Source organism: Rhopilema esculentum, chromosome 15 (genome assembly GCF_057945365.1).
Source record: "Rhopilema esculentum isolate cy_ngs chromosome 15, ASM5794536v1, whole genome shotgun sequence".
NCBI classification, from domain to species: domain Eukaryota; kingdom Metazoa; phylum Cnidaria; class Scyphozoa; order Rhizostomeae; family Rhizostomatidae; genus Rhopilema; species Rhopilema esculentum.
Window position 1 is genome coordinate 3,485,365 of NC_142829.1, and position 13,885 is coordinate 3,499,249.

General features: G+C 36.1%; 1 protein-coding gene across 1 annotated transcript; it reads left to right on the top strand.

The window, feature by feature from the left end:
* The first annotated feature begins 3,084 nt into the window (after positions 1-3,084).
* On the top strand, positions 3,085-5,645 carry LOC135685053 (uncharacterized). The gene is made up of 3 exons (XM_065200792.2): positions 3,085-3,326; positions 4,304-4,776; positions 5,242-5,645. Exons 1-3 carry the CDS (start codon positions 3,260-3,262, stop codon positions 5,506-5,508), a joined length of 807 nt encoding a protein of 268 aa, XP_065056864.2. The 5' UTR covers positions 3,085-3,259; the 3' UTR covers positions 5,509-5,645.
* Positions 5,646-13,885: the final 8,240 nt, after the last annotated feature.

Sequence of the window (13,885 nt, forward strand, 5' to 3'; positions counted from 1 at the left end):
CGTCTTCCTTACCTAGCCTCCTCCACTTCCTTATTCAGTTTAATCTTTCTCGCCCAGTGTCATCTTCCTTGTTCAGTGTTTTTTTCTTTACCTTGCGCCGTCATTCTTATCTAGCATCGATTTACTTATCCAACGACATCTTCCTTTTGCAATGTTTTCTTCCTTACCAGCGTCATCTTCCTTGTTCAGTATTTCTTCCTTGTTCAGTGTTTTGTTCCTTGTTAAGTGTTTTCTTCCTTATCCAGCTTCGTCTCCCTGATCCGCTTTTCTCATCCACTATTGTCAGGGTAGTGACAGGAGGGAAAACTTCGCAAAACGTGTAAAATGACATAGAAACGCTTTTTGGAACTTTTAACAGCGCAGTCAGCAGCATACAATTTTGATATGGAAGTTACTAAAATCACTTCTTTTTTAAATAAAGATAAATTTGGCACCTGCAACTTTGCACCCTCCTCTGGCTAGACCATTTATAGTATAACACAATCGGATACGGGTCTGAATTAAATGTGAAACCAAACCATGACAAAATATTTAGAAAGACCACTGGGAGAGTTCACTCCATCATCGTATATCACCGATTTGCTTTTTTCGAAAGCACAATTATTGTCCAAAAGTTGGTGCAACATGTTAGAATTCAGAAATTCACCCCTATTTTAGTTCTGGAGATAAAGTTGAGTAATTTTATTTCATTTTAATATTTTCTTTATATGAATCATTGTTCCGTCTGGTATAACGTGTTGAATTGCGTTGTTTACGAGTTCACTATAAATAATATTCAATCTATACCACGTTTCATTCACTACACATTTACCAAAATGAAAGAATTGCAATAAAAAAATTGGGAAGCATTTGGGTAAGTCTCAAGGCAAAAGAAGCCTTCACGAATTTAACTATTGTCATTTTTTAAGGAACTAACCTCGGGATTATCACCCAGTTTCTTGATTTTTTTCATTTAAATGCTAAAAGTTGCCTTAATGCTTCTTAAATTCCATTGCTACAGAGTTCCTTTCTATTTATCGATGTTAGTTAAAAAGGTAAATGGGGCCTAATCGTCGAAGGAATCATTTCCACCCCATCTTTAAAAAAGGGTTTTCGAGCAAGTTTAGGGGGATCAAGCTTATGGATTCTTAATTTATGGTCATTAATATTATTTTCTTAATCTTAGCGCTCGGTTTTTAAAAGACAGTTTCTTATAAAAAATTAGATAATCTAGCTCTTATATCGAAAAACCTTTATATAACGATAGTTTTTATATTAATGTTGAGAATTGAAAATTTTGAAATCCAGTAAATAATTAAGAATAGTAGCCAGGCTCAAAATTCATATCCAGTTTGACTTGTTATCTATCTGAGATTTCTGAGCAAACAGGATAAAGCGGACGTCGCTGAGAAGATTAAGAAATGGATAGATAGTCAAAAGAGAAGATCATTCTATTGGTGACGAAACACATGGAAGCAAATTAGCGCTTTGTACGGAAATGACTGCTTTAGTGCAAAAATTGAATATTTTAATAAATCTTCATCTAAATAAAGAATTAAATATACGCGGATGATACTTAGGACTAAATCGTTGTTGATGAGTTTGATCATGTTTAAGGGTCCATTCATATTAGACTCAGTTAGAAATTTTTTATTTTACTTTTAAAATGCACTTATACAGCAAACAATTTTCATTTTTTCGTTTTATTCTGTTTTAACGATGAGGTAAGACAGAGGCAAAAAGTTGAGCTTTCTTTCTAGAGACCCTTTCTAAATTTACCCGCTGCGTCGCTTAAGAATGATTCTAGGCTCATGTGAAAACAATACTTTGGTTTAGTTAAGCTTCTGAAGACTAAATTTTATAAGACGTTACACTTCATTTTTTATTGTGTTAAATTTTTGTTTTTGATTTAAACTCAAAATTTATAGGAATATGGACAATCAGCAAATATTTAAGCAAAGAAGTGGGTAGTTGAAATGATATGGCTTATTATAGTAGTTAAGTTGTTAATACAATCTACACTCATTTTTTATAAGAAACTGGCTATAAGAAACGAGTACTGGACAGTCAGAAAAAATAAAGAAACTTCAGTACTCGAAACAAAAAAATTGAGAAACTATCAAATCGTGATAAAACTGAGAACAACGAAATTTTGTAAAATCCAAGAACATGATTGCCTCGCAATCGTTCCGTTCCATTTTTGTTCCAGTTTCTGGAACGAAATGGTATACTGTTCACACGGTAACGGAACGATTGCGTATCGATTTTTGTTTATGTTCAGACGGGAACGCAATCGTTCCGTTCTGCAATTTGCGCGCCAAAATAAGCGAATGATTTTTAATGCGCATGTCCATAATGGAGATAGATTTCATCATTTCGATTTATCTCTGAGCTATCTCTGAATTTTTTAAACAATTTGAATAAATGGGGAATACAAAGGGGCCCGAAAATAAGCAAGCTCGTGGGAAAATTGAAGCCAACCCTAAAAGGAAGGAATTTCAATGTTTGCCGAATGGTGTTGAATCTTTTAGATGGACTAAGGGCGAGATTCAGCCAATGGTGTTTTTGAAATCCTCCATTTTCTTCGCTGAGTTTATTATTGTCACCTTTTCCTTCCCTCAACAACAACACAGACGCATGCGCCAAGGGCAAAACTCTTATCGTTCCATTTTCTGGACCAGTTCTGCGCGTTCACACGGGAACGGAACGGAACGATTGCGTACCGTTCCACTTTTCGTATCACTTATTTTATCGTTCCACTTTTTGGAACGGAACGAAGTCGTTTGAAGCGTTCCCGTGTGAACACAACCCCTGAGCGTTCCGCTTTTCGGAACGGAAAAGAACGGAACGGAACGATTGCGTTCCCGTGTGAACGGGGCCTAAGACACAAGGGATGAAAATATACTTCCTACATCTAAATACAGCATCGGAACGGAGGCGAATCTCTTGACGTGATAAAAAAGGTCACGAAAATTTCATAACATCATTCATGACATCATAATTAAGAAACTCTTAAGAAACAACTAAGTTCTCAACATCGACCTTGTTTCTTATAAAAAATGAGTGTATTACTACTTTTTCTAAAGTATGTCTTCCTTTTCAAGTGCTTCATTTGGCATAAAGAATGAAAGCAAAAAGTTTTACTTTGTTGCGATTCCATGGTTGCAAATAGGAAGACAATTTAAACGAGGTTACTTCCGGCTTTGCCCTTGGGCCTCAACATTTCATCGAACTACCTAGTGTTTTCAAACTGGAATTTGCTACAGAAACACTCAAAAAGATGAAAGTTCTTTCAGTCTTCGTTTTCAGCTTCATACTACTGGCAAGCTCAGCACCAATGCAGGAAGGTAACACATTCCAAAACATGGTTGAATTTTTACTAGGCAACTCTAATAATTGTGCGCGGAAAATAACGTCTTAGGCCCATGGCCTTTGTGGTATATGATCGCGTAACTACTTTGTAAACTTGTATGCAGTCACGGCGCCACTGGGGGCGGGGGGACGGGAAGCTCCCATCCCAAATTCTTTCTAAAAATCGAAATGTTTTTATGAGAATCGTCGAATTGTCTTTTCTGAGCGGTATATATAGCAATTTGTTAAATTGGTCTGGGAGATGCATTTTTAGCCATTTTAGAAAGCCTGATTTCAAATTTTTTTTTCGCGTCAGCCCAAACCATAGTGGGTCCTCCTGTGTCACAAACTTTATTTTAGCCCCCCCCCCCCCCCTAGGCTCTATTTTGTGACGCTGTCTCTGGTATGTAGAAGAAGTAGCAAGCCAGGCGTATTAAAATGAAGGGAGAACAACCGAAAGGGGTAAAAAATAAAAGAAAGTGATAATGTAGAATGATATAGAGACTGTAAGAAGGTCTTCCACGTGCCTTAGACCCGCCAGATTTTACTTCATCTCTTTATTTCTGTGTCAAATAAATTTAGCATACTTGCTAATTGGGGACTTCCTCATGTAGAAATCAAGAAATGCAACTGAGAGACTAGACTAACTTGGAAATCTATTTGTTATGAATTGCTTTTGTCAAACCTCCTGGTTTCTTACCATGTTCAGTAAATCTGTTAATGGATCTTTCAGAAAAAATGGTTACATTCCTTAACAAGGTCTACACTGTAATCAAAATCTTACATTAGATTTCATAAGTTTTGTGCTTTTGGTGTTCCTATTTACATATATATATTTTTAAAGATTTAAATTTTATAAAATTACTCTATTGTTCAGTATATGTATATGATTTTGTAATATCAAGTATATGTAGCATATTCAGTGAAATTATAAATGTTTTTGATTATATTCTCAAATTTTATAACTCCATAGATGCAATGGTGAATCAAGAAAGTGAACCAGTGTTTGATGATGCTTTGCCTGAAGATGAAGAGTTTGAAGAGTTTAATGATGAGCCAAAAGATGATGAAGATGATGAAGAGGAAGAAGAAGATAATGAAGAAGAAGATGATGATGATAATGGAAACCATTTTCCTGAATCTGCAGACAAAGAAGATGAGGAAGCCATGGATAATGCAGAGGCACTTCCAAATAATGAAGTTGTTTATGCAAATGAGTTGGAAAACAACAGAGCATTTGCGGAGAATAAAAAGAAGGATATAAAAAATGAGGATAAAGATACAAAGAAGGCTACTGCTGATGATGCATCTCACAAAAAGGACTCAAAAACTGCACAGGAAATGACACCAAACGAAAACAGTAAAAAAAGTGATGTGGAAAAGGTGAATAAAAAAGATGATAAAGTTAACATATCCAAAAAAGAGAATGCCAAAAAAGACACAAAGGTAAAAAAACTTCTAGATTTGGATTGGATTTGAACATAATAAACATCCTGGTGCATTTTAATTATAATCAAAAAGTTGAGCCCCTGTAACTTGGTTCCTTATACATTATTCCCAACACTCAAAGCAAACTGATAATAAACAAATATCTCTTTAGTAAAACTTGAGTTTGCATTTTCTCTACTTTGTCAGCAGTGCAACAAGGTCATATTGGAGCTAGAAATTTGTTAACCTAAGCTGTTTTGTTAACTCAGGATAATTTTCTAGATAAATAATAAACCTTTTTTCTCACCATGGCCAGTGATACAAAAGATATTTTAGCTTGCTTGATTCTCTAGGCACCTGTAGAGGCACCTGCTTGAGCTTGAAGGCCTCCCATTACAAAACCTGATGCCGTTATTTTGCAGATTTGTTAATTTCTTCTAATGTTGGTTAATTATCACAAACTAGAAAAGTCTTTGATTTAAGGAAGCAAACAAGAAAGACAGCAATAGCAAGGTACTAACAAAAGAAGAATCCAACGAAGATGAGGAATTAGGAAACCACAAGGTCATTGATCATGAATCTGACATTGATGATGATGCAGAAGACATGGAAGAAGATGATGAACCAGTATCTATGGATGACACAGAGCAGGAAGATTCTGAAGAACCAACTGATGAAGAGTTAACTGATGCTGATGCTGATGCTGAAGAAGATCAAGAAGCTGAAGATAATGATGAAACCCATGTATAAGTGGACATTGCATTATTTAAAGCTGAAATACAAATATACTATTAAATTCATAATACCTCATCCAGTTAGTGGGAAATTATTGTAGATGATGTAAAATAATTCTAATTTTTTTTAATATATGATCTAGCTTAACTGTATATATTTTCTCTTTTCTGTTCTTAACAAGACTCCCTAATGGCAATTTTACTTTCCAAACATTAAGCTGCCTTAAAAAAATGCATTGCATTTTTGGCCTAATTTTTAGGCAGGGCAGCTTTATTTTGAATATTTTAAGTTTCCCATCTTAAAATGGTGCATCTCACAACACAGGGAAATATGAAACTAAAGTGTTAGGATTGATCTATAAAATTTAAAACTACATATCACACTTTTTAATTGAATATAAAAGCAGATAATAACTACAAAAATTTCCTATCAGGATATTTCCCTCAAACTGCCCAAAATTTCAGAAACAAGCAGACATTTTCAGTTATTTGTATGAAAGGCAAATAATTGCAAAATATGAATTTTCAGTAATATTTATTTATTAATAAATGAAAAATTGTTAAATAAACATCTCTAAACCAATTTTGATTATCTGAATCAGGTTCAGAGTAACCTTGCAAAAAAAATTTGATCTGAGCGTTTAAACATAAAAGAAGCCGAACAATTCAAGGAATGTTTCATTCATCAACCAACAAGTAAGATGCAAAAGTAAAGCCAAAATAAGGCAATTTCAACCATAGCAATGCATGAAATGCATTTCGTGACTGTTAGCACCTTGAGATCAATAAAACATTGCCAATTAAGAGATTTCTGCTAACTTGTAAATTTTGAAAAGAGCTATACAATCAGGATTACTTGAAATGACTAACGAGAGGCCATAAACTGAAAGCATAGAACACCTACAATGTACACGTAAAAGAATTGCGAAACTCGTGTCACGAAAATGCAAGGGAACTTAAGTTGCGATCCTGTTGCGATACTTGATCGGATAGTGTAACAATGGCCTTTACATAATTTTCAAGAGAGGGTTACAACATCTTACAATTGCATAATTAATAAGTGATAAAAGAGCAAAAATGATAATTATTTTAGTATTTAAATGCATGTTCTAGATTCTCTAAAATGCGACATTTAGACATTTTGACTTGTCTTCACACAGCTAGCTGAGTGTTTATGTTTGCAAGTGGGAATGCCTCGGTAGTTTATCTGTTATCTTTAATTAAATTAAAGGATTAGAGATGAACGCACTTGAACGCACTTAGTCGCCTAGTGGAAACCAATCTTCAGAATTTTATATGAATCTTTTGACAATTACGATATTCATTTAAGCTTTTTGCTTAAAGATGCCTAAAATGCATAACGCTTCAAAGTCATATTGAAAATGATTTATATGAGGGCATTTGAGGAGAATTTCAAAACGTTTCCCTATTGTTGACAAAAGTTCGGCACAAAAATATTTAGGATAAAACTACACGCACGTGATAATACTGTAAATAACACTTGTTTGAACTTCAAGCAATGTTTCACACAAAGCAATATTTCATACCTAGCAATATTTCATACGAAGCAGCATTTCATAGAAACGGCTGAAGATTTCTGGTTTCGTATTCTGTTTAGAGTGGAATATAAATTTATTTTTAGGGAGTTTAGAGGCTACCTGCGTGCAAAATAAACCCTCCACAAAATAGTACTTGTCGGGCTAAAGGATCGGCATGTGAATGCATAGGACCTGACGAGCCCCAAATTTGCGCCAAAAGCCAACAAATATTTTGAGGGCCACGCCCTGTTTTCGTTCCTAAAAACCCTCTTCCTCTGGTTTTGAAGGCAAAAATGCACAAGTTAGAACAAAATCATCAAATATATTTAGCTACACCACTTTCATTACACAAAAAAGTTAACTCATTCAGTCGTCCCAGGGTCAATATTAAAGCCATCAATGACATATTTGCTATTTTGACGAACCAAATTAGCTAGCCTGCGTTCAATATTGTCGGCTTTGGGCCCCTATGCAAGAATTCCTTACTTAATGAAGCATTATCAATGTAAAATAAAAAACTTTTAATTTTGAGCACGGCCCCTCTCGAACCCCGCATACTGCCCCCAGCTAAAACACCAGTTTTTATCAAGGTTAATTTCTTAATGCTTGAAAGAGATATAGCCCCCCCCCCCCCGCCACTTTTTTGCAAAACAAAAGAAGTTTTCAAAATGTTTTGTAATTGGTGTTAAATTTTCCCTTGCCCCCTCCCCCACTTTCCATCCCCTGTTGGAGCCCATGTTTTGGTGAAGTTATAAAGGAGCTTTTTAAAAATTCAAGTGTATGGCGAAATTCCGAAACGGGTTTAAAGTAAATGTCGTTAGAGGAATCAGGAAATCAAGAAAAGAATACACTTATTTTTCATTAGCATAAGATTTATTTGCAGAAATAACGAAAGTTTGAAACATAGGTTAAGCATAATATGTGTGTGAATAAAGGAGAGGCCACGATAGCAGGCTACTTGACGGACTCCGATGGAATTCTTGCGGCGAAATATCGATAAAATGTAGTAAATAAGTAAAACCGCAACGCGACGAGAATGAACAACAACAAACACGCGTAAATTAGTTATATATAATCATAATATCCTCGCTGAGAAGACACTTTTATGTTGCAAAATATTATTTCATGTGTTTTGTCATTCAAAACAATTTATGTGTTCAAAAGATGCAAAAGCTCATGAAAAAAATCTTTGCGTGCTTGGTACCCGATATGGAAAAAGCGCGAAAAACAAGCAAAATGCATGAAAGCTGGAAGGCCTGTATGACCTGGGCATGGATACGACCTGGGCGCTACCCCGGGTACCAGACTCACTATATATAAAATAAAATAGATCCCCTGGGTACCAGACTCTATTATTTTATAAAATAGGTACCCTGGGTTCCAGACTCTATTATTTTATAAAGTGAGTCTGGAACCCAGGGTAGGACAGCGCTGGACTTCGAGCGTTGTCATACAAAACAAAGATTAAATTCTGAGGACAGCATGGCAAGGCTCGACGAATCAATACGGCCCTTACCAAACACAGTCAAATTTTGGAAGCCATATATATTGTTGTTTAAAAAGAATGAAATGCGGGTAAAATAAATAAAAAATATTCTTACCGTCCAGTTGGCCTAACGTCTTTGCCAAGCATCTTGTGAAGTTCCGTTCGTGGATACAGCACGAGGCATAAAAAGTCAGCAAATCGGAAGGAAGGGTTTTAACCTTACAAGAATACATAACTTATTACTAATAACAAAGATATCACGCTTTTTTTGCTATTTTGTCGGAGCTGCATGGTGAAACCAGTGTCCTGGGAGTACAAGAACATGCTCTCTTTTGAATTTGTATGTTCTATCCTTGTTCAATGCCAGTTGCTACTAGAAAGAGTGTCCACTGCCCTTTGTAACAAGGATCGTCACAAGCTATCGTGCTCCCTGGTCCCTTTTTTCCGAAAAGTGTAAGAATTTGCCAACGAAGCATCCCTAGATAACAAAAAACCATCATTTTTGCTACGGAATTTTTTTCGAAGAAGGTTTCCTTCCCTCCCACCCTAAGACAATCCAAGTTTCATGGAAGATATTTTTAGCATAACCGAATCATCTTATAACCCCAGGGGGTTCACTTTCACTAGAAATAAACCAAACACTATAGCGTACAGATTGGACAATGGATACAGATGTCAAGAAGTATGGAACTCAATTCCCACAGAAATAACCTCAAGCTCAAATATAAAAACCTTTAAAGCAAGTATCAAAACTATGCCTGCGATATATTGCTCATGCCGCATTTGTAAACCCTTTTTAAAACAAGTAGGCTATATAACATGACAGGGAACCTACTGTACATTGATGTATCATATTAGTTATTCATCTATTTTTGTTGCGTTGTTAAATTCAGTTATTGTTAACATATTTAGTTGGTTTTAACAAGCTTTAGTATAGCTGGTAGTGCACGTTTATCAACTCTAAAAGAGAGTAAAGAAAGAAAAAAGAAGAAAAAAAACACACACAATGTCCACACAGACAACTCATAGCCATAACCATTCTTATCACTGAGTGTCTTATTTCTATTTAAGCATAGTTGTCACAGGGACGAATAACCATGCAGCCCAGAAACCATTGCAGACAGTAATTGAGCAGGCTGACTTACTTCGTTTCACATATTGATAAAGCAAGACGAAGGTACAAAGTTCTAAGTTACAAGCGCCCAATGTACTTAAAGATGTTACTGCCCCCTTTCTAGATCCAAAAGGTTTTAAATGCCCTAATCTTTGAGAGGCCCTGAAAGGCAAATTGATGACGTTAGAAATCTATTTTCAGAATTTTCGTTAGAGAACTTCTATTGGCCACATCTCAAGAAATGCACACTTTAGCAGATTGAATTGCAGATTTAGAGGCATTTCATCGTGATTTTTTGCTCTTTGCTCAAAATTGATTTTTATGACGTCATTTTCTTCTCTTGCAAAACTTGTGCTGATGGCTTGCCTCGTTAGCAAAAGTTGGAGTAGTAGCAGTTTTATTTTACATCGATTAGTACAAGAAAGCTTATCAAAATCGCATGATACATAACCAATTATAATAAAACAAGAAAAATAATAATTTTTTCTGATGTTGTTTATATAATATTTGCAATTAAACGGCAGACATTGCATTTGCATGTGCGAGCATCCAATCAAGCTTCTGAAAGTACTAAGATTTCCGCCGATTTTGGTTCCCCTGGTAAGCAGTTTCTCAGTTATAAAGAAATACTCTCTTTCTACACAAGAAATTTTACTTTCTATCGAATAAAAGTGAAATATTTATTAACATATAAATAACAGTCTTTAATCTTATAGTCAAATGTTCCTATAGTCTATAGCCTGAAAATAATATCATTTTTTAACTCGTTACATTAAAATATTAACATATCAAAGTAACACGCCTTCTTTTCTCTGTTTTTCTGAGAAAGGATTGTACAAAGTACTTAGAATGATGGGCAGGGCTGCCGCGAGGGGGGCTAAGGGGGGAAGTTACCCCAAGACCTCGAGGTCTAGAGGGCTTCATAGAATTAATGGATCCCTTTTCAAAACGGAATTAAGTAGAAGTAACAAAAAATGCCTGAAAATAGTCGAAAATTTTAAACGAATGAATGAATTTGAGCTAACCTAAACGGTGTCGTGGTAACAATTTTCTGCGCGCTTCGCTCGCAGGGAGCCTCATCTTCCGGTTTTGTCCCTGAGCCTCAGAAACCTCTCGGCGGTCCTGATGATGGACACTTTTCTGGACTCTGGCAAGAACTTTGGTTTCAATATACAGTATTGCATGTGTAGCCTTCTTGCATGCCCCATTATCATCCCATGTTCTAATAGGGGTGATTTCTTGACTTGCAGGCATTGAGGGTTTAGTTATAACAGAGCACATATCATTTAGTTAGTTATAACATTTAGTTGGGAAGTTGATCGAACTCAGACTAGACCTTCAGAAATAAAAATAATCAACAAGCCTCAAGGAGACAGCTATTTAAAGGGTATTGTGTAGTGTAACCGTCATGTTTAGCGGCAGCTGTCTTGAGAAAATAATTGTGATTGTGGTATTTTCACGCAGTACGATATTAGGACGGTTTTGAAAATATAGTCGCAAAGCATGCCGGTTGCGCAAGAACATTTAAGGATTGTAAAAGTTTACAATATTTTGTATGACTTAGATGTACAAGGTAAATAGCAGATAAAGCTGGTTGTGAAGAAATCCTCAATTTCAAATGAAGATAATGGACACGAGGCAAAGAAACAAGTCCATAAGAAGGAGTCATTTTCATAATTGCACACAACTCTATCACAGTGGAGATGAAAATGAAACAGACTTTAAGGTAAATATGCAGGGCCGCCAAGAGGAGGCAGTGGGGCAAATTACCCCGGGGAATCAAAGTCTAAAGAGTCACATAAAAAAATTCTTTTTTAGGAATTGAAGTAATCAAAATGTTTTAAACGATTACAGGTAGAGACGGGTGTGGGCAGATAGAAGAGCTCAAAATCTGTTGCTTTCCATTCAATGATTCACACCAAGAAATCTGCAGCGATGCGAATCATTTTGAAAGGGAAGACATTTCCAGGGCTGCCCCGCCAGACCCCTAGTGGCACCAGGCATTTGCATTTTGAGCAGTACTTTTTCTTAACACTTTTTCTATACTCAGTGTTTTTACAGAAAAACTGTAATATTTAACCTAAATATTAATCCAAATTTCGATAAATCAAAATACTGACAAAACAACCAAGAAACTGGTGCAATCTCACGCCATAAGATCCGTGTGAACAATACACTCATTTTTGTTTATAAGAAACAAAGGTCGATGTTGAGTACTCCAGTTTCTTGATGTTCTGGAAATTTCAATACTCACTGTTTTTTTAAGAGTTTCTTAATTATGATGTCATAAATGATGTTATGAAATGTTCATGACCTTTTTTACGTCAAGAGATTCGCTTCCGTCTGACGCTGTATTTAGATGTGGGAAGTATATTTTTATCCCATGTGTCTTAATTTCTAGGCCATCAGGGCAATCAACCGCCTCTGTTGCCTTTTGATAAGAGGGGCAAGAAGAGCTAAAGTACCCTTTTCAAAGAAGTGCCCTTGACGCCGGCCATTTGTAGGAAATCCATGAGATTCATATGAAATCCTGACTGTATTGCCTCATTCATGACGACATTTCTCGAAACTTATGAAGAAACTTATTATGCCAAAATTTAGCTGATTTTTGAGTACGACAGAAGATCAAAATAAAATGACAGTTGCGAAAGAATTTTTGGTAGCTGGGAATTAATTTTTCAAATGCCCTTTTACTCAAGCCCGCCGTCTTGCCCCTTGGTCGTTCCGGCGTCCATGAATCGACATCGAGGATTTTGTTTTTTGATTTATGGCGCCATCTCAATTCTTAAACGTTGCTGTTGTTGCAAGTGAGTCTTCTATAGAGTGCCGAAGTGATGACGTCATAAAAATATATTTTTAGAAATTCCGAATTTTGATCCCAGAACCTGAAAGAGCATTATGAAATATCTCTAAATATGCAAAATCAGTTAAAGGCATTACGAATTGGCTGAGATATGGTCACTTGAGCACTGGCAAACTTGAAATCATTCATCGGTCATATCTCGCCCAATTTGGAACATATCTAACTAATTTTGCATATTGAGAGGTATTTTATTATGTTCTTTCAGATTGTGTGGCCAAATTTAAGAAGTTCTAAAAATGGATTTTTGATGACGTCACACTTTGGTACTGTATGGTCAGAAGTTATCCGGGTTTCGGCGTTCTGTTATCTTGCAGGTGGATCAAAAGATACCCGGCTTAAAACTGACCCACTCTGAGATCCGTTCTTCATGTGGGTTAGTGGGAACGCGACGCAGAAACGGATAACTTTTAACCAGTTTTTGTTCAAACCCGGGCTAGTGGAAAGGCTGCCTGAGTCGGTGTCTGGGCAAAATTTGGGTCGATTCCTTAATTGGGAGGTGCTAGTTATGGTTTAGAAAGTGGCTAAAGTGCACATTAATTCCTTTAACTTCAATGTTTTAAACCCGAACCGGGAAATAGATTAGGCCCTCTTGAATAAGGAAACTGTATAGCAGAAAGGTAAATTCAAATGTTAGGGTATGTCCATGTCACGCGTTTTGCTGGAAATGCAACATTATGGACAATACCACCCGGTAACATTATCTTCACTTTTGCATAATTAGCAAGTAATGGCAACTTGGCCTTCCAGACTACGGGATGGAGAGTCATCTAAGTTCAATTTACCGACGTCGAAGATATAAATTAGGATAAATTTGGGTGCAGTTCTCCTACCAATAGGCGGTTTAACAAAGATTATTTGATCCAGCTAAAGAATTACAAACAAACATGAAAATTTGGAGAAAGTTGCCCCTATACCCCCTACACCCACCGCTAGCTTTGTCCCTCTAAGTATGGAAGTGAAGGTTTTTCTGGAACATGATAGCACAGTAAAGTTGAAAAAAGGTCTGGCGCGGGATGACGCTGACCGTGAACGGCAAGAATTGCAAAAAATGCGTCTCCGACCATTTTCGTGCGTTAAACTGTATCTACTTATACGTAACAATCTAGTTTCTTTCAATTTGTGCACAAATCTCGAAGACCATCTTGGAAGAAGCTCGAAATTTATTTGATAATGCAGATTTTATCTGTTGTTAAAGAATGAGCGATGCATCTTTCAATGGCATCAGACGAAAAAGGTTGTGAAGTCACAGAATAGAAATCATTTCAATTCTGCGGTGAAATATAATGTTTTGTTTTATACATGCCGATTAGACATGGTTCAATTTCTTTTCAAAAATCATCAAACAAAAAGCACTACATGTGACCAAAGTTATTATACTCATTTGTTAGCATA

Bases quoted from the DNA above. Each gene is read 5' to 3' on its own strand.
- LOC135685053 (XM_065200792.2), top strand. From the start codon at position 3,260: ATGAAAGTTCTTTCAGTCTTCGTTTTCAGCTTCATACTACTGGCAAGC. The intron at 3,327-4,303 runs GTAACACATTCC...ATAACTCCATAG, and splicing joins CTCAGCACCAATGCAGGAAG to ATGCAATGGTGAATCAAGAA. The intron at 4,777-5,241 runs GTAAAAAAACTT...CTTTGATTTAAG, and splicing joins ATGCCAAAAAAGACACAAAG to GAAGCAAACAAGAAAGACAG.